The 21,067-nt window shown below is 31.4% G+C and overlaps 4 protein-coding genes across 10 annotated transcripts in view; 3 read left to right on the top strand and 1 right to left on the bottom strand.

Moving 5' to 3' along the window:
* LOC115237720 (circadian locomoter output cycles protein kaput) overlaps positions 1-2,593 on the top strand; it is a 7,791-nt gene extending 5,198 nt beyond the window's left edge. For both annotated transcript variants that reach the window (XM_029810966.1, XM_029810957.1), the window contains exons 10-12: positions 188-604; positions 981-1,154; positions 1,344-2,593. In XM_029810966.1, coding sequence (XP_029666826.1) covers positions 188-604; positions 981-1,154; positions 1,344-1,706 — 954 coding nt within the window. In that variant the 3' untranslated portion in view covers positions 1,707-2,593. The remainder of the gene's footprint in view (positions 1-187; positions 605-980; positions 1,155-1,343) is intronic.
* Positions 2,594-3,264: 671 nt separating this feature from the next.
* The window catches only part of LOC115237690 (protein henna), a 26,189-nt gene continuing 8,386 nt past the window's right edge, over positions 3,265-21,067 (bottom strand). For 2 of the 4 annotated variants that reach the window (XM_029810917.1, XM_029810935.1), the window contains exons 4-8: positions 6,313-6,495; positions 5,971-6,167; positions 5,554-5,816; positions 4,863-5,092; positions 3,265-3,615 (exon numbers count right to left, since the gene is read on the bottom strand). In XM_029810917.1, coding sequence (XP_029666777.1) covers positions 3,453-3,615; positions 4,863-5,092; positions 5,554-5,816; positions 5,971-6,167; positions 6,313-6,495 — 1,036 coding nt within the window. In that variant the 3' untranslated portion in view covers positions 3,265-3,452. Of the gene's footprint in view, positions 3,616-4,862; positions 5,093-5,553; positions 5,817-5,970; positions 6,168-6,312; positions 6,496-7,128; positions 7,284-7,364; positions 7,494-7,835; positions 8,775-9,446; positions 9,672-21,067 lie in introns of those variants that run through there. The other 2 variants (XM_029810910.1, XM_029810926.1) reach the window with 2 other exon arrangements.
* LOC115237711 (mitochondrial basic amino acids transporter-like) lies at positions 11,759-14,949 on the top strand. Its single transcript, XM_029810945.1, has 4 exons — positions 11,759-12,006; positions 12,584-12,850; positions 13,473-13,600; positions 13,731-14,949. The coding sequence occupies exons 2-4, from the start codon at positions 12,811-12,813 to the stop codon at positions 14,775-14,777; spliced, it is 1,215 nt and encodes a 404-aa protein (XP_029666805.1). The 5' UTR covers positions 11,759-12,006; positions 12,584-12,810; the 3' UTR covers positions 14,778-14,949.
* On the top strand, positions 15,892-20,908 carry LOC115237677 (kelch-like protein 10). Of its 3 annotated transcripts, none has more exons than XR_003884376.1 (8): positions 15,892-16,227; positions 16,594-16,909; positions 16,983-17,435; positions 17,756-17,925; positions 18,307-18,476; positions 18,925-19,124; positions 19,374-19,578; positions 19,907-20,908. XR_003884376.1 is itself a non-coding variant. In XM_029810888.1 (8 exons), exons 1-8 carry the CDS (start codon positions 16,001-16,003, stop codon positions 20,187-20,189), a joined length of 1,983 nt encoding a protein of 660 aa, XP_029666748.1. In that variant the 5' UTR covers positions 15,909-16,000; the 3' UTR covers positions 20,190-20,908. The 3 variants fall into 3 exon arrangements, 2 of the variants coding, with proteins under 2 accessions (XP_029666748.1, XP_029666757.1); XM_029810888.1 differs by having other exon boundaries at positions 15,909-16,227; positions 18,925-19,083; XM_029810897.1 differs by having other exon boundaries at positions 16,084-16,271; positions 18,925-19,083.

The raw sequence follows: 21,067 nt of genomic DNA, 5'->3' as shown, positions 1-21,067 counted from the left end.
ATAGTATATATATAATAATATATTTATAAATAATATAATAATATTTTTAAAAATATTATATATATAATATTTAAAATATTATTATAATTTAATATGATTTCTTGTATATATGTATAATATTTTATATGTTGTATATTTTATATTCATGTTTGAGACATGATTCACATTGACGTACACGTGTGCATAGGTTACAACATCTTGTCAAACACCGTTGACGCAATGGTCAAACAAATCATCGAAGACGTTAAAGTCGATGACAATCGCTTCCAATCTTCAACATTGCGGTGATTCCAACACATCTTCGATATCCGTCTCATTACGAAGTTCCCCATATTCACAAACGCATGGATCACACTCGAACGCGGCTTCTGCAAGCAGTTCTGTAGTGTCAAAGCCGATTACATCGATGGACAGCAGGCAACAGCAACAACGAACGCAACAGCAACCGCAACAGCAGCAATCGCAACATCAGCTGGATGTCAATCAATCATGTATTAATTTTGTAGATCCCGCGCAATATGCAACTGTTAATCTGCAGTCAGTAGTCACAGCGGGATTTGCAACGCCTGCTGCCCCTATTCTTTCAACCGTGCCTACTCACGAGGTAAGGAGTTAAATAACTCGATATTAATACGTATTATCTCTGACATGTGCATAAAATATACAAGTTTCTATTATAATTGCACTTGAAATGAAATTTTCACTCACACTCAAAACACGCGCGTGTTTTACAATTGCATTCTAATTAATTTTCTATAAACGGGAAGATTCTCTTTTTCTATACATGCACATTTTTTTAACATCTGTTTAATTTTAATGTAATAGTATTCTATGAATAAATCTAACGATTAAATTCGATTTGTATTTACAATATTTTGCGTACTTATATATGTGTGAATAACTTAATAACAGTATTTTTATTAATTATCCATTTTTCTATCTGGTTCTACAATTTCTTCAATCTCTTTCCTCGATTTCAGATGTTACATCAGCAAGGCATAGTGATGACTCCTGCGCAGAATCAAATACAAGACGAATTACAAAGGAAGCACGAAGAATTACAACAGTTGATCGTTCATCAGCAGGAGGAACTAAGAAGAGTTTCAGAACAATTGTTTATAGCTCGATACGGGATTCTTACACCACTATTAAATGTTCGTATATCTTTTGAATGAAAAACTTTGCTACATCTTTTTTACTTATTTAATATATATTTTTTAAATGTATATCTACTTTACAAATATTAAAAAATATTGTCAATTAGATTATATACTTAGATACTATCTGATTCTGTCTGCTTATAGAAAAGCATTCATAATCATTGATCGATATTTGGGTTTTAGGCGAGTATATCATACAATCCATCGAATCCGTGTCAACAAGCGAATCGATGCAACACTAACAATACTAACGTACAGTTGCCCAATTCCAATAGCGTACAAGGCGTTAATGTACTTCCCATACCAATCACCGTGCCAGTGCCTATAGTGCCTACGGAATTATTTTCTCATTCCTTGCAAATGAGTCCATCGCCGAACTCGACGCATGGCAATGTAAATGCTATAATTCAAACCCAACAACAGCAACAACAGCAACCGGTACCACCACAGCAGGAAGGTAATCCCGATCTCGTGTCTTTTCAAATCTGCCCGCAACAAGACGAAATGATCTACGCTAACATAGATGCGTCCTCGAATCAGCAGTAGAGATCATCGTAAAATTAAAGACTTTTTGTGACTCCAATTGTATCCATCGTAATAGGCAAGAAATTGATAATTATTTTTTTAAACTTTTCTGATTCTACTGCATTTACCTATCGCAGTGGAGGAATTGCCAAATAATACCTATTGCCATAGTTGCAATTGTTTTTCTATTTACAGGAAAAATGCATTTACGGAAAACGTGTGTTTGTGTGTGTGTCTCTCTTCACGAGTGTACAAAAATATTCAAAAAATTATTATGGTAATTGTGTTTGTGATATATCGCATGCACACAGATATTACATAAACTGTAATATAATATACTGTAATATAATTTTGACGTTTTAGCGCAATAATGTGCAATTTTTAATATATTGACGTATTTATGTTTAACTCGACATATAAAACTGTGCATCAAATGTGAATTAATGGAACACGAGACTACTACTTTACAATTGTTGTATTTTTGTTTTATATAATCGTATCTATATATTTTTCTCAATCAGTGGAATTTTATTCATAAAGACTTTCATACTTATGAAAAGGACAAATCGACATCTTTCAATTATAAAACTACAACACGATGTTTATATAAAGAAACGCTATATGTGCCACTCTATATGTGTATTGTACAAAATCAGAATTTGAGGATTTAAACACTGCAAAGTAATCTACGATGAGCGAGATAAAAGATAATAATTTTATTAATTGTGTACTTTTACCAATTATAATCCTGGTATTTTTCAAGCCTATGATCGTACCAATCCTCTTCGTATAAGTGATGATCTTTAATTCTCACTTATCTGCCGTAAAGAGAATATTATTTATGTCTATGTAATGTGAAGAGAGATATCCTATAAACAAAAAGTTACTGTGGGAGGAAGCGCGCGATGACAAAAATATTGTATAAAATTGATTTTGATAAAATTCTCGAGAATGGTTTGGTTATTTCGATAAAGCGTAAAGAGAGTTTTATCGTGACAAGTCAAAGAGTTCTGATTAAAAATGAACACATCACATAAGTGCATATTTATTGCATTGATTTATCTAATAAAACTGACGTCACAAACATGACATCGGAAAAGGGACCAAACTCCACATTTTCCGGAACAGGATATATTCAGATTTTTTTGTATATGTATATATGATAGTAAAAAAAGTAATATATATTTTGTTGTATATGTATATATATATATATATATGTATATATATGTATATATATAATGTACATCAAATAATTAGTTTTTGCGAAAATCTGAACTGTGCTCATAAATTTTGTCGTTTCCTAATGTTTAATCCTTTTTCTGTTTTTCTGCCGATAACTATATAAATTTGCTATTTTTAATAAAAAAGAAGAAAAATAAGAAAGACACATTTCTAATACATATATTTATATGATGTTTATTTAATATATTGAAATTAAAAAACAGCAAAGAAAATTTTTTTATTATTTCCTTTACAAAAATTATCTTGAGAAAAATAAATTTATTACAGAATAATAATTTTTTCATGTCTGAAAATCATACAATAATAAAAATCTCGAAGAAAGCTAATATAAATAAAGTTTTAATGTAGAAAAAATAAGAGTTTTTATTGTTTAAACATACTTTAAACATGTATTACTTTAACAAAGACTACAGATTCTTCGCAATACATATTAGTACTATAATATTTCAATGATGCAAGTACAAATAAATTGATATTTAATAGAATGCATTATAAAAAAACAACATACATTGAATAAAACTAATTCTAATGTTGTAATTTTCTCAAAGCATCCATCAAAATTTGAATTTCTTGATTCACGTTATTTACAAGATCTTCCACTTGTTGTTTACTATCGATAATGCTGATACTCTGCGTATAAGCATCGTATCTGACCCCGAATTTTTTCGGTATAGTTTGAGCAAATTTCCTAAAATAAAAAAAAAATTAAACGTAAAGTCAAGCGTCAAGATGTACATCATGTCAAGGCATCAAGCTATTTTCTTTAGCTAACCATCAATGATTCTATACGCGTTTACTTCGAATTATCACGCAACATGAATTATTATGCCTGCGGCTTGCGAAAGACGCGTTGCGTAGCGCACACAATAAAAACATATGTTGTCTCGTAGCGAGAGATAAGACAATTCGCTCGACACATGTATTATTTCCGTACTCACGTCATCTTTTCTTTTGCGTCCTCGAAATCCTCAGCAACATAATATATAGGTTGATATTCCGTTATCGGATATTGTTGCAATGCAGTCTTTGGCGGGTCAAAAGGTCGGAGTTCTGGTTTGTCGCTCAAACAATATTCCAATTCGCCAAAAGACGACAGAAGTCCGGCTATATTGTATAAAATTGATTTTGATAAAATTCTCGAGAATGGTTTGGTTATTTCGATAAAGCGTAAAGAGAGTTTTATCGTGACAAGTCAAAGAGTTCTGATTAAAAATGAACACATCACATAAGTGCATATTTATTGCATTGATTTATCTAATAAAACTGACGTCACAAACATGACATCGGAAAAGGGACCAAACTCCACATTTTCCGGAACAGGATATATTCAGATTTTTTTGTATATGTATATATGATAGTAAAAAAAGTAATATATATTTTGTTGTATGTATATGTATAATATTATACCATTTTCATACATATCTAATGTATTGTAATTACAAATGTATGTTAGATCGTTATAATATTTCATAATTGTTGCTCGATGAAAAAATATATGATGAAAATAAGGCAGAGAACATTCCAACGAGATCGCAGGAAATCGCGATGTCGTGGAATGCGTTTAATTGATGTGATAATGTTCTTCGGATAACTGCGTAAAACATGTAATACAAAATTGATATAGATTGGCATAAGTAATTGTATTGGCAGAGACTGAAAAAAATAATTGATAATTTTATATTATATGTATTAAAAAAAAAAATTAAACGTAAAGTCAAGCGTCAAGATGTACATCATGTCAAGGCATCAAGCTATTTTCTTTAGCTAACCATCAATGATTCTATACGCGTTTACTTCGAATTATCACGCAACATGAATTATTATGCCTGCGGCTTGCGAAAGACGCGTTGCGTAGCGCACACAATAAAAACATATGTTGTCTCGTAGCGAGAGATAAGACAATTCGCTCGACACATGTATTATTTCCGTACTCACGTCATCTTTTCTTTTGCGTCCTCGAAATCCTCAGCAACATAATATATAGGTTGATATTCCGTTATCGGATATTGTTGCAATGCAGTCTTTGGCGGGTCAAAAGGTCGGAGTTCTGGTTTGTCGCTCAAACAATATTCCAATTCGCCAAAAGACGACAGAAGTCCGGCGCCATACGCCTTTAATTCACCATTTTGTCGGCACAATCCGTATTCGACCGTGAACCAAAAACACTGCAAGAACAAGTTGTGAAAATTATTTATAAAAATAAAATTCAATATGTTATTTATTTTCTTCCTCAATTTTTTTATAAATTATTATTTTTCGACTGATAAAATAAGTATTGAAGAGATTAGAATACTCGATTAGTACTAGAAATTAAGTTTCTCATTTTTATAATTCAATCTTATCAAAGTCGTATAATAATATAGTTAATGAAACTCATACTTTCGCGACCGTAATATTATATCTTTTCGAGAACTAAAATTGATAAGAGCAATTATATACATATATGTACGTTTTATCATTTTATTATATTATACAGATAAAATCATAATATAATTAAAAATTAATAAATAAATATGACATGCTGCTTTGAAATAGCATTAAATAGTAGAAAATAAACTGCAGTAAATTGGAATTCTTTACAACTTTTACATGATATTTTAATATAGATAAAGATATGATCTGTTACCGTCGCGAGTTTCTCTATGTAATCATCTGGAGCACCAAGCGACGCCAGACCAATAACTTGTGAGAACTGTGCAAAGGATGGATCAGCAAAAAGTGGCACGTGACCCAAAATCTCGTGGCACACGTCCGGTTCCGGCGTATAGAGAGGTTTACTGCTGTGCCGTATATATTGCGTACTGTGAAACACCCTGAAGGCCAATCCAGCGAGAAAATCGCGCGAAGACAATAATCCTGCCACTGGACGAAGTGTGAAACCGGTAGAGTCTAAAATATCGAGATGAAAAGAATTGATTATAATTCAAAACAAATCATGTAAAATTCATGTAAAAAAATGCCATTGATGTCACTCTAAATCAATCTCCAAAGCTATCTTTTTTTTTTGTATGTTGCGCATACAGAAAAATATCAGGTATATTACCTTTCAAAAAGTTAGATATATCTTCGAGTTGGGGTATATTGTCTTCCCGATAGCCGCAATTTTCGATCAGCAATGGGAAAACATGATTATGCTCTCTACAAGCATATTTCGGATAAAGCTTAGTCAAGTTTTTGAAGACTACGCCCCACGTAGATATTTCTTCAGGCGTGTACACCACTCTTGGAATCGATTGTCCACTGAAATATTACATGATATGCATATCGTTTTATTTAATAAGATGCATGTTCAAGTATCCTTGATTAATAATGTATAAATATTTTTATAAAGATGTTTGTGCGTAGTTTCTTTGATTCTATTTGAATATTATGGCTTTATACTTACTGCTTGTAATTGTAAGCAATGTCAGCAAAATATTTTCTTCTTTTTCTGTATACGGGATCTGTGAAACCAGGATGGTCGCTATTGAGCTCAGCACCATACGACAAAATCTGATTAGCGAATTTGTCGAGATCGCGTATTCTCCTCGGAAACCATGGTACTGTGTCTATATTGTCTTTATGATTTCTGAGAGAGAGAATGCATTTACGATTTATGTTAGATTTTATTACTGAACAACGTTCATATAAACATTTAATTAAATATACATAATACAAATAATGAAAATCTAATTTAGTAAATTAGATTCATAAATAAACAAATTAATTATTTATTTATTTATATGTATTTAATTTATTAAATCAGATTTTATATATTATGAATTGATTATGAAAATAAATAAATTAATAAAAAGATTGTAGAACCGTGTATACTCTTGGTATATATTATAGCAATCAAAACTTACATCTATTAGCATCATAACTTATTTCAAGGAAGCAAATGGCGATCGATATGTGTGTATAATACAAAATAAACATATAGAACATTTTTCTGTCACATCAGTGAGTTAAAAACATATCAACGCGCATGCGTGTCAAATTATATATAAAATATTTTACACAAGCAAAATAAAAACAAATTAAAGCAATATGATTAATAACCAAAACCATTGAATGATTATGATATGTATTTACTATCCAAACATAAAAAAATTAGTAGCTATTATAGGATTTAAAAAAATAATAAATAATGTTATAGAGAATACATTCTTTAAAAATATATAATAATTAAAATATTTAAATAAATCTAAAAGACTCCTACCTAGAAATGATCGAAAAGTAACTACACTGATCTCGTAAAGATTCAATTGCGGAGGCTATATTACCGCTCGGCGCACATTCCACCATAAATTCATAGCCGTTTGGTCGTCGAAGAGAGCTTCTGGATTCGATGTGCAAGAGATTCACTTTATGTTTCTGAAATAATGTTTTGCATACTTGCATTTCTTTCAATATTTAACAATTTCATTAACATATGTCACACTTCATCTCACTTACCGCAAACAGTTGGAGATATTTTCCCAACGATCCAACTTCATCTTCTTCTGTAGGGGAAAAAATGAGGCAGGTGCTTTTAGCTGAGTCTTTGCCCTCTTTGATATAATTTCCGCCATGGATGAGCTTTGGCTAACAAACAGTTTAATTAAGAATAATTATATTTGCGTTATTATAATGCGTTAAACAAAATAATTATCCTTCAAAATCTTTTTTGCAGCAATATTTTAATATCTCAAATTTTTTAAACATTTTGGTAAATATAAAAATATAAATTAAAAATATAAACATGTAATTCAGAAAGAGAAACATTTTTTATTGACGATGTCATATTTCTAACATGTTAATTAATAAAGATTTTCATGGAAATATGAATAAATATGATCATTTTACACTCCGTGCACTAATAAAACATTTATTTAAATTTGAAATCCATAATTTATTAATTTTTTTATTAATGTCATACAAACATACCGGTAATTCTGTCAAATCTACCATTGTATGATTAAATATTACTGCGTTCTTATGGTTCGAATATTCTCGCGTATCACGAGAGTATAACTATAAGATAAACTGGCACGTAAAACAATATAATTAAGAAGTCCTTTCAGATCCATATATATATATGGCTGCAAAACTCCCCTCTTACTCGAGATGCTACTTGATTGAGCGGCTGAGGGAAATCCAGATATGTTGAATGCTGAAATTTTTTTTCGTCTACACAACTTTTTTCCTCATTTGATTTATGCATAAGCAGAGATATAATTATATACGCGGCGCGAATAAACTGCTCGAACATATCATTAAATGTCTTCGTACAGAAAGAAAAAACATCAAACTTTGAATACTGTAATCTATGAATGATTTTGCATCATTTTAATGACGGAGGTCAATTTGAAAGTCAAAGTTGTAATTTACTGTTCTGTAATTTACTTGGCATGGAAGAAATTAATTTGTTCCGCGCATTATTGACATTTATTATCATAAACATCATTCCTTAGTTCATCATGCATAAAGGAAATCTAATGGAAAATTATAAAATGTGATATGAATTTCTGTTATTCGATTAAATTGCTGTTTACAAACACATGTAGTACGCAAGAAACTATTTTCTTTCATCATCTACCCAACATCGATAATTGCGTATGTGTCGAGTCAAACTTAAATTGTTGTTATACGTTATTTTGTTTTCTCCTTATATATAAATCATATGTATTGTATTACACATACACATATGTATTCCATTTAAATAAACTGAGAGAAAGTGATAAATATTGCATATATGATGTTTGATATAATGATTAGCACATCATGGTGCAATCGTGGCGCAAATCACCATCAGCTAATCTGTGATGAAACCGCAACTTTAGGAAAAACTCGACGGATCAGCTACGTCAAAAGTTAATAAATATAATATGTTTTGAGATTCATGAATTTGAGATTCATGAATTTGATATTGTAGAATATAATTTAATTTGAAAATCGTAAATGTTACCTTATGTCGTACTAACTTTTTTATAGTGACTGTATACAAAAATTTATGAAAATAAAAATTTTAATTTTACAGGGCAAATTATTATTTTAACTCATAAATTGATTATTAATTTTAAAAGGCTAAAAATTTTTTATGAAATGTTAAACTCACGAATCTCGAAATGTATTAGATTTATTAATGCGTAATATATGAATTGTAAGTATCATCTATCAAAAAAACCGCATTTATTAAAATCGCGTTAATTATATCAATTTATATTTAAAACTAATATGGCTACCCCTCTAAGACATAATAGATATCACATTGTACTTATCAAGAATAATTATGTTATACTTAAACTATATTAAAAATTAAAAATTATGTAGCTTAAAATATTTTTGTAAGAATAACTGTATATGTACTCATGATCGCTTCTATCTATAAACCTCATTTTATATGTATATCTTCCTTTCTCTATCAGAGAAAAAATATTCATTCATGGAAGCAAAGTAAAATAACCACCTTCAATAAGATGTAAAAGTGAAAATTGTAGAAAGCAATAATACGTCTTGTTATTTTACTAATAATAATAATTGTATTTTTTACCCTACCGTGTCTGGGGGTGAGTTATTAAGAAGTGAGCCATCTTCTTCCTTTTCAGCGTCCAATGTTTGATCAAATTGTCGGCTTGTTTGCGCATACATTGTCGTGATCCGAAAATACGAAAGCACGAGTAATCGATTGACTTCTATTTGAAATGACTTTATTATTCTCTACCCGTCCAACGACGCGGAAGAACTGGTGCTGGCTGTAGCGCAGCTAACAGTTTTAACAGGTTATTCGAAAGAAGAAATATATTCTTGTATTGCAAAAGAATAAAAACAAGTATTGATGTATGCAGAGGAAAGCTATTAAATCCATGACAAAGGGTCGAAGAGTTATCTAAAACCTAACACACGAGATAATGTAGTATCTTTTGAGTTTATAATCATTTATATTATTATAATAAACAAATATGGCTACGTCTTGCCACAACGCAACAATTTATTAACGTATGTTTATGTTATCATTAATCGCAACACATATGTAATATGATATTATATTAGATTATTAATATACGTAAGATTTATAGATAAAAAATAATATCTTATATATATAAATAATTTCGAAATATAAATAAACTATTTTTTTTTTAAATCATAAAAGATAGAAACAAGCATGTTTCGAATTTGTAAACTATTTCAATATATATCTGAAACATTACACTAACATTATTTATTTACCAATTATTTATGTACCAATATAAATTTTTTTATAAATATGAGATGAAAAGAAAGAAAGAAAGAATTAGTTTTATATCTTCCTTAGCATGCTGTTGGATTAGATAGAATGGTATTGGATAGATGAATCTCTGCAAAACGAGACGTAAATAAATAACATGCCATACAAGATTTATAGAAATATACATAAAGCATCTAATATTATATAATTTAAAAAAATAGCCATAGTTAATTCTTCCTCAAAACTCATTATTTTCCAGTAACCAACGTTTTATTCTTTTTTCATGATTAAATTACTTTTTTATCACAGATGATATTATATTAACTTCTTCAAAGTTTTCTGAATGCACTTCTCTGAAGTTTAAATTTAAATTGACACATTGCGAATCGGAGACGTGAGAAAATAAAAAATTTTAGTTTTTGGAACATTCTTGCATGACGCATCATTCATGACGCGTATGGCATAGAACAAATTTAACAAAATAATTAATAAGTATTATGCTCTTCTATTACTAAGGGATATTTTGAACATTCAAATTAATAATAAACTTACAATTTTTTAAATTAAAAATGCATAAATAATTTAAAATACGTTCTGAAAATGGATAAATATAGAATTTTTATGCAATTAATATTATAACGATAATATATCATGCGATCCGCCGTATGTGTTAAGTAAATGCGGAGTTGTGAGTGATCTCAGCTAATGAGTGATCTAAGTCATGTGTTATATCAAGTATATCGCTGTTGAGTGTTTCGTCTCTTTTATAATGTCCCAAATAGTTCATATCATTATCTAACTACTAATAATCTGGTTACAAACATCTACATAAAAAACGATGCCAATGTAGAATTATATACAGGGAGTCACTAGAAAAAGCCTTCTAAGATATTTTTCTAAATATTGATTTTACATACAAATGTTTCAGACAAAAGTTAAATAATTTTTAAATGGCTACATTTTGGTCTTCTTAGCTTTTTTAGGTGGAGGCGCCAGAAAATTTTGAAAGTCATCTCAAGTATTTTTAATGGAAAGCTCTGTTGTAGAGGATGAATTGTAGAGGATGAAAAGACGAATCCAATGACCCATAACATCTTGACTATGGAGCAACCTTGAAATAAAAGATTAAAAAAAAACGAGATGTGAGTAATAGATAGATAATAAAAATAAAAAGTTTTCGAACAAAATGGGTTAATTTTATTTAATAAGGTGTTCAAAGTGTTGCCCACATAATATATGTTGCTTCATGTCTTTGGTATTGAATTCTGTTGATAAACTAACAAAGTTATTTAACTTTTGTCTAAAACGTTTTTGTGTAAAATCAATATTTATGAAGATATCTTAGAAAGTAATTTTAAGTGACTCACCCTGTATATATTGAATATATGAGACTTGATCAATCTTATCATCCAATGTTTGTGACCCCGTGCTTCGCTCGATCACGACGGCAGGTCGTGTGATAAAATGTTTAAACATTATTAACATATTCTTCAATAATATATAGTACACTGTTACGATAGCGCTTGTGTATGTGTATATATGTATGTATATGTGCGTATGTTAGTAATTTGATAATGTAAATGATAATGTAACGATCTTTGTACCAAGAATAAGTTGGAAGAAACGCCAATCTCTCTCTTCTCTCTCAGTAAGAAAGAAGATTTAACGAAGGAAGCACGCCCCAAATAATTTCTTTTGTCGGAGTATATATGTTATACATGTGATTTTCTGAAAAAGAAACGAACAACAAAGTGAATCGCGCGGCGAAATTTATTGACAATGTGACCTTATCTGACGAATGAAGTTTTCGACATTATATTATCATCCTGATAAAAACCAACTGCAATTTTAGTGAAGTTGTGTTACATATTTAGAACAATCAATTATTAGGTAAAATAATACGATTAGATAGCCGTTAAAATTTTTTGTGATTGTACTATTTTATTTTATACTATTTTATTATTACATTCTCTTAGACTGTCGAAGTCTATTAACAGTTTTTATTCATGATACGATTCATGATACGATATTCATGATAAGCACCCTAAAGTATTAGGTTAAACGGAAAGTTCGTTCTGTTTTTTGCTAACAGATGAAGACCGAAGAAACGGCACAAACTTTCCGTTCAACCCAATATATTACGATAAAAATTACGAACGTGTTTTTGATATATAATAAACTTTAATTAATTTGAAATAGTAATTTTTGGAAAGAATATAAGAACAATAAATTTTAAAAAGAACATTATTAGATAATTTTCGCGATAATCTAAAACTTGATAAGTGAGATTGTTCTTATTTCGATTAATATTGTTCTAATATATATACATTAAATTATATAAAATAAAATTATAAAACAATATATAAAATCAATAATAAAAATATCTCCACAATATTGTATGTTTTAGTTAGTCGCAAAAAATATCATTATAATAAAATAAAATAAAATAAAATAATTGTTTTTTCAGAAATAGTCGAATGTTATATTATCATCTATACACACTTGAAGCTTAATTTAAAAGGATCAGTTATATATCAGTCTTTCATGGATTCGAATTTATTGCTCGGTGCTATTAATCGATTCGCGACTTATACATCTTTCAATGTATACCTGAGAGGAACAAGATTTGAGAACGATCCTCATAGACGCAGACGATATTGCAAGTGGAAAGATCGCAGATAATACAGGATAAAGATGGCTTGGTCGCTCGATTTCTTCGCTGGCTGCTTGGGTGGTAAAGTCAATTTTGTGCAAATTCAATTGTGGCGTTGATTTGCATAAATTCTAACATTCTGATTAAATAATTTTTTGGATATAACATAATTGTCTGGATATAACATAATTATCTAGATATAACATAATTATCTGGATATAATTTTCTTTATCAGTTACAAAGTTAATTTCACTTTCCAAAATTCGTTGCTTGCTTGATAAATAGGTGTAATTGAATTTATGAAAGTTAATTTTATCTCAATTATTATTTGCTGTATAATATACTAGATTTACAATGCCACTGAATTAAATGACGATAAAGAAAAGTTATTTTATCGAGTGACTTGGTTTATCGCGCCAGTCGAAAACAACACATGTCGAAATAGCGATTTCTCTTTTTATCAAACTTACGCAAATCAAAAATTTAACTAGTATTCATAACATCCTCTTTTATATTATATACCAGTAACAGATTTTTATAAATAAAAATATATCTGTTGCTAAATCATAATTTTTTTAAATAATGCATCATGCAGATTTTATGCGTGTATTATATGAAAATATATCACGTTATAGATGTATATAAAAGCATTTATAAGAATTTTCATGTTTTAATATAATAAAAACTATTTTATAAATTATAGGATGTGCCGGTATTATGGTGGGATATCCTTTGGACACAGTCAAAGTCCACATGCAGACGCAGGACTCCCGCAATCCAAAATATCGAGGCACTTGGGATTGTCTACGCACTATACTCGCAAAAGAATCGGTATTTAAGAAGAGAAATTGATTATAGAACCGAGAGAAAATAAGAAAATGAGAATCACAAATTTTAATCCGTTCGTCTTATTCACGGACAAAATCTATTAATATCGCCATTCACGTGTATCTTTGTACAGGTGAGCGGCCTTTACAGAGGCATGACCTCGCCAATCGCGGGGGTGGCTATGGTGAACGCAATCGTCTTCGGCGTTTACGGGCATACTCAGCGGCACCTATCCGAACCTGATCGATTGTCGGCACATTTCTTGGCCGGTGCATCCGCCGGGCTTGCACAAACTCCCGTCTCGAGTCCGATAGAGTTGGCAAAAACACGTCTGCAATTGCAATCCCCGTGTCAGGGTGATCTCCGCGGACCTATACAGTGCTTGAGAAACATCTACAAGCAGGAAGGTTATCGCGGCGTCTACAAAGGGCTGAGTATTACGTTTCTCAGGGAAGGGCCAAGTTACGGTGTGTACTTCGTGACTTACGAGATGCTAACCAAGACGTCCTCGAAACAGCCGATCTCGACACCTCACATATTGCTGGCCGGAGGTCTCGCTGGCACCGCTTCCTGGGTGATCTCCTATCCGATTGATGTCATCAAATCACGCATACAAGCAGAAAGTAGCAATCGTTATTCGGGAGCTTTAGATTGTCTTAAGAAGTCCGTACGTGCTGAAGGATACAGCTGCTTATATCGAGGCTTAAATTCAACGATTCTTCGAGCATTTCCGACAAACGCAGCGACTTTTGCTGTTGTCACATGGACATTCAGATTATTCGGCGAACAATCGAGTGAGGTACCGCAGAAAAAGGATATCGTGTCGATAACGTCAACGCAGACGAAAAATATTACGACGAAAGGGTACGAGTCTTTCGTCAGCAAATGGAACGCATTTTTTAATGGTATTTCGAGAAGCAACGGCTTTGCCACGTCGTATTCAATTGGACCCATCTTGCCAATTAGCGGATTGATGCCGGATAACAACGCCTGTCTAATTCACAACTGCAGACGATCAGATTGCAAGCACGACGCATTGAAGCACAGACACATATTCGAGGAGAGAAAAAGAAAATCGCGAAACGACGAAAGAGTTGAGGAGGATGAATACGTCGACGAGAAGAGTGCGGAATGTGACAACGTCAAGACGATCGAAACCACGTGTACCTGTAATCTGTAACTTAGTATCTCAAATCTGGATAGTATTTGACGTGTGGCCATACCAAGTGACAACCAAGTGACTTCAACGATATGTTGATGCAACGAAATGACTTATGTAGAAAAGAAATCAGTGTACGTAAATTTTTCTTTGATGATTAATTTGATTACCAACGAATGTGTATATATATCTATAAAGGAAATTATTTCATAATTCTCATAATTTACGACAATTTGAAATAAATTAATAACTTAATTAATAACAAAAAACTTGTATCAAGCTCGGTATGAAGCAGGAACAGAAGGATCTCTTTTGTCGAGCAGCAGTTTCTGATTGAACGGCGGACATGTAAGACCACATGTCACAGCCAGGCGCGACACTTATTCGCTTTTAAAATCATACAAAATAATTTGTATCTCCCTCTTACAATCCCCTCACCGCATTCATTCCCCTTCACGGCCTTCTGCATTTCTCCAGTTCACGAATCGGTCTTCGATCCTTCCGTTCACGTGTCAAAATTTTGACACATTCCAAATTCCGGCACATATGAACCCGACACACGGTAGCACATTCCAGCCATTGCTAATCACTCTCAGCAACTGATCGCGAGCGGGACTTTATCGCAATCACAACCTCATCCCAGATCGAAAAATTATCAAGTCGCAAATTGTAAAAGTCAAGCTACACCAAGATCGATACGAACTGCTAACCTCCCGCGCGATCACTAAATTCTCAGGAAATAATTATTCTTACTCAGTAAGTGTAAAATAAATTTTTAAATATATAAGCTATATACATTCTTTTAAAATAATATATACAAATAGCAAAACAGTTCGATCATATATATATATGTATGATTATATAATAATAGTTTATCGCGTATACATACTTAACCAATATAATTCAAAAATATTTTATTAATAATTTATTAATTATATTTTGGTACATTATCTCATTTTAATAAAAAAAAGTGTTAATTCATGCCACACATCTTTAACCTTTAATCTTAAATTATTATTATAATTTTAATGTTATAATTATATAATCTTTTTATCGTTATCTGCAATCTTATGCAATCGTGGTCTATTACTCCGCTTGAAATTAAAATACTCACTATTTATTTTCTTTTCCGTAGATCTATTGAAGAAAAACTGTTTAATTTAATAAAAATATTTTAATGTTGTAATCCATCGGGTTAATATCTTCGCGGGACCACCAAACGTCTCAATTATTCTAATTTTGATATGGATGTAGAACCAAGTACGAGCAACAGAAAAGATGAAAAATGTAATGCAAATAACCAACGTTTGATAGCCGAAAGCGGCGGCCGTTGCATGAGCACACAAGCGATGCAGTCACTCTACGATTTCCGACAAAATAATTTGCTTTGCGATGCAGTATTGAGATTAGAGGACGGTGGTGTTTTCCCGATTCACCGAGCTATACTTTCAGCATGCAGTACTTATTTCAGGTTTTTAATTCTACCCGACATATTCTCTTCAAGCTTTACATTATGTATGTGTGTACATATGTATATATGATAATTATCTAAAAAGAAAGTAATTTTGCCTATCAATGCACAAATATATTAATTTTATGAAATATACAAATTTATTACTATATGCAAAATCAATGAATATTCCTTATAATAATAATAATCCGTAGAATTTAATAATTTTATTGATGCTGTTTTTTTTGCTATCTTAATTTTTGTAATAAATTTCTATCAAAATAAACATATTATCTTTTTAAAATAAATAATATAAATTATTATATATTAATTAAAATAAATATCGGATTAATGTTCGCAACTTTCATTGCCCAATTAATTTTACAGGACATTATTCACAACTACATTGCATTCTCGTGAGAAAACCGATGTCCTTCTACCAGGTGTGACGAGCCCGATGATGAATCTTTTGCTGGAATACGCATATTTGCGATCTATTGATGTGAATCGTGAAAATGTATGCGAATTGTTGACCACGGCGGATTATTTAAGTATTCTGGGTGTACTTGATCTGTGCTGCGACTATCTAAGGGATAATTTGGCGCCGGAAAATTGCATCGGAGTGATGAGATTCGCTCGTCAGCATTTTTGCAAAAAGTTGGAAAATGATGCTTATCGTTTTATTGTAGGACACTTTGTCGAGGTGCGATCAACGTAATAATTTTTACATATTTTATTCTTCCCCTCCGATTTCATTCTCTTCAAATTTACGTTAGGTATCTCAGAGAAGCGAAGAAATTTTATATTTACCCATCGAGGAATTAAAGCCGTTAGTCGGCGCCGATGAACTAAACGTGAAAAGCGAGCAGACGGTTTGGGAGCTGATACTGAGATGGATAAATCACGATCTAGAATCTAGAAAAGATTATATAGTGGACCTAATGAAGAATATTAGACTCGGTCTCTTAGACACGCAGTTTTTTCTGGAGAATGTCAAAGATCATCCTTACGTCGTGGGCAATGATGCGTGTAGACCCATCATCATCGAAACTCTGAAATTTCTATACGATTTGGAGATGATCACCCAGAAAGACGGAGAAGTGCCAACACCGGAAATCGCGCGACCTAGAGTTCCACATGAGATTTTGTTCGCCATCGGTGGATGGAGCGGTGGCTCGCCAACAAATTATATCGAGACTTATGATACGAGAGCAGATCGATGGATTCCGGTAGTATCAATGATATTTTAATGTACAATTTCTTTTTAACGCGAAAAAATACCGTCTCGTTTTGCCATCTGCGTGCATAATAATCGCGAAGTAAGCTGTAAAAATCGAAAAATACAAATGGTAGGACTATTTGTATAGTGAATATATACAAATTATCTTTTATTTTTTATTAATTCTATTGGTTTCATGCAAGAGAAATTGAACGAAATAGTATTCATGATTTTCTCTAACAATAAAGCCACGTTTTATACTAAAATTGGAATAAATATTATTTCAATAGAGTTATAGCAATTATTTATATGCGATCTTGAGTTCTCTAGATCGAAGAAACAGATCCAACCAGTCCACGAGCTTATCATGGACTCGCAGTGATTGGATTCAATATCTACGTTATCGGAGGGTTCGACGGGGTCGATTATTTCAACAGTTGTCGTTGTTTCAACGCGGTGACCAAGGTGTGGCGAGAGGTTGCTCCCATGAACGCTAGAAGGTCGAATATATTTCAGAGGGGCTAGTCACTAGTCCTGTGAAAGATTTGTGGATGATATTATTGTCTGTTGATATTTATTGTCAATTTATTTACAATGATATTAATTTTATTGTCCATTTATTTACAATTATAGATATTTAAGAAATGAATAAAATAGTACGTTTATATATTCATTCTTAAAATCATATCTAATGCACATTTTCTAATTAATCCAAAAAGTTAAATGTACTACATAATAAAATTGATGTTAGATGTAGAAAAATATAAAAATGTGTATATGTATAGATATTGTGAAAACAATATAAACCAAAGTTCAGTGACTAGCTCCTCTAATATCACTGGCAACGAAAGCTCGCATCAGGCTCCCTTCATTTGTCGCAGATGTTACGTTAGTGTGGCAGTTTTGAACGATCTGGTCTACGCGATGGGAGGATATGATGGATATCATCGGCAAAAAACGGCGGAGCGTTACGACTATAAGACAAATCAGTGGTCCCTCATTGCACCTATGAACGTGCAGAGATCTGACGCCAGCGCAACTACTTTGAACGGTACTATTTGAGTCTTAAAATAAGCACATTATTACAATTATTTTATTTCGTCTAAAGATCTTGGCTGTAGCATAATTTTGCTGTATTAAAAATGCAGATATATTTTGAGATGAAGAGAGGGGGGGGGACAAGTATTTTGTAAAATAATTTTTTAATATGACACACACATACATATATATTAATAATTTTTTTGTTATATATAATATAAATATGGATATAAGTAATTAAAGTATACACTAAGAAAAAAAAATAAATAGTACAAAAAAGTTATTTATTGAAAAGAAAGGAATGTATATAATATAAAAAGAGAGAGAGAAGACAAATTTTTATTTCTTCCTTAATAAATTTTCAAATTTTCAATTTGATGTGCTTATAAATCTCTGTCAATCTTATTTTTGCAACATAACAATCATTCTATTAGTATATATATTTTCCGTATGTTCTATAGACAAAATATATATTACGGGCGGTTTCGACGGGCATGATTGTCTGAATACAGCCGAGGTATATGATCCAAACACCAATCAGTGGACAATGATAACTGCAATGAGGTCACGCAGGAGCGGCGTGTCGTGCATATCTTATCACGGCTACGTTTATGTTATTGGTATTAAGACATGTACTTATTGCGAAAGAAATCCTGTCACGGTACTTGCAAAACATATGCACAAGTATTTGTATATAGAAGAAAACTCTTAATTCCAAAACTGTTTCACGCTTAAAGCTGCTTTAGTATGCCTTGTACATATTTATCTGAATTTTATCAATCACGCACAAATATCAGAATTTAACCCATTGTAAAATTTAAAAAAAAATTTCCTTTCTCGTTACTTTTTATTTTATTGCAAAATAAATATGTAAATGTTGCAAGCAAATTAACAATCTCTGGCTATAAAGGAGGCTTCAACGGAATATCGAGAATGTGCAGCGGGGAAAAATATAAGCCTTCTACGAACACGTGGAGTCATATTCCGGATATGTATAATCCGCGTAGCAACTTTGCCATTGAAGTCATTGACGATATGATTTTTGCTATCGGTGGATTTAACGGTGTTACTACGACGTACCAAGTGGAATGTTACGATGAAAAAACGAACGAATGGTAATTAATTTATCATCAATCCATTTTACAATTCTATATAAGAAAGTAATACTATATTAAAACAGTATAAACAGCTGATATAAAAATAATTGCAAATCTAACTGTAATGTAATAAATGTTTATTTGGAAATCTCGCAAAATTTAATTTTTTGGACATATCTCTTTTATATAACTCAAAATATTTAAAATTTATGAAACATTCTGTGACGTGCAATCAAATTTACAACGAAAAAGGAACGTCTGATAACACAGGCATCTGATTCCTGTTAGCCACTTTTCTGTGGCTAGAAATTATAATATTTATTCTTATAATTGTATGCAAACGCAGGTATGAAGCAACGGATATGAACATATGCAGATCGGCATTATCGGCTTGCGTGATCATGGGTCTTCCAAACGTATACGATTATATACACAAGCATCGCGAGCGATTGATGGAGGAGAAGCGTCAAAAACTACTGGCTCACGAAGTACGCCGGAGTCAGCATCAACAACAGCAGGAACAGGAGCAAATGAGACAAACTATGCAGATTACTCAAGCCATACCAACACCACCATCTCTACCACGAACAAGCGAGAACGATAATAATAATAATAATCGTTGGCGTTAAAGCCAATAATTATTATCATTAAATTGAAGAAGCCATGCAATACCTGTCTCATTCAATTCATCCGCAATGCAAATTTTAGATTATTGCCAGTCGCGTAACCCGGAATAACAATCACAAAGATAAATTAGAGAATCAATGTCACTTGATCAATATCATCTGATCAAATTGTCAATGATAATAACACAGAGACAACTGTTTATATATACTTATTATTTATATTATTCTTGTCTACTTCGCGAAAAGAATATTTTCAGACTGCCATTTACTCATCTTTGTTAAGTTAAATCTTTTTTGATACTGCAAATATTTTCTATCGAATCTTTTTGCGATGCAATTTTACGCATATTATATAATGTCATCTTGAATAATTGAAGCAATTTAGAGGACGAACAGCCATTTTTATCGCAAATACTAATAATATTCCATTGTTACACATAATAATATTAACACAGATTGAAACAGCTGCAACGTACATATTAAAAAGACCGAAAACATTGAAGGAAAACAAATGATAAAATGAGGCGAGAAATGCAGAAACATAAAGAAATATATCAACGTAATCTGATGAGACATAAAATAATTTTGTAATAGAAAACATGACGAATCGCCCATCCAAACAAGTGTTCACAAAATAATTTCTTAAGTCCGACATTTCATGTGACAGCAATGTTCTTTCTACATGTGTAACAAAAAATAAAATTACAGTAACTTGTACAAAATTGTTCTTTATTCATAATACTTATGATCTATCATACAAGTAAAAGTCTATTGCATTGAGAAGTTAAATATAGATAGATTAATCCGTAGGGTATAAAAAATGTTCTTACCTTTTTCTACAAAATTATGTGTAGATTATTGGTATTATATACACATCTTAT

This window comes from Formica exsecta, unplaced genomic scaffold (genome assembly GCF_003651465.1).
Source record: "Formica exsecta isolate Colony F162 unplaced genomic scaffold, ASM365146v1 scaffold115, whole genome shotgun sequence".
NCBI lineage: Eukaryota > Metazoa > Arthropoda > Insecta > Hymenoptera > Formicidae > Formica > Formica exsecta.
This window is presented reverse-complemented; position numbering and strand designations above follow the sequence as displayed.

Excerpts from the sequence above, each read along its gene's own strand:
- LOC115237711 (XM_029810945.1), top strand. The coding sequence starts at position 12,811 with ATGGCTTGGTCGCTCGATTTCTTCGCTGGCTGCTTGGGTG. Across the intron at positions 12,851-13,472 it reads CTTCGCTGGCTGCTTGGGTG|GATGTGCCGGTATTATGGTG; the intron begins GTAAAGTCAATT and ends TATAAATTATAG. Across the intron at positions 13,601-13,730 it reads CTATACTCGCAAAAGAATCG|GTGAGCGGCCTTTACAGAGG; the intron begins GTATTTAAGAAG and ends ATCTTTGTACAG.
- LOC115237677 (XM_029810888.1), top strand. The coding sequence starts at position 16,001 with ATGGATGTAGAACCAAGTACGAGCAACAGAAAAGATGAAAAATGTAAT. Across the intron at positions 16,228-16,593 it reads GCATGCAGTACTTATTTCAG|GACATTATTCACAACTACAT; the intron begins GTTTTTAATTCT and ends TTAATTTTACAG. Across the intron at positions 16,910-16,982 it reads TTGTAGGACACTTTGTCGAG|GTATCTCAGAGAAGCGAAGA; the intron begins GTGCGATCAACG and ends AATTTACGTTAG.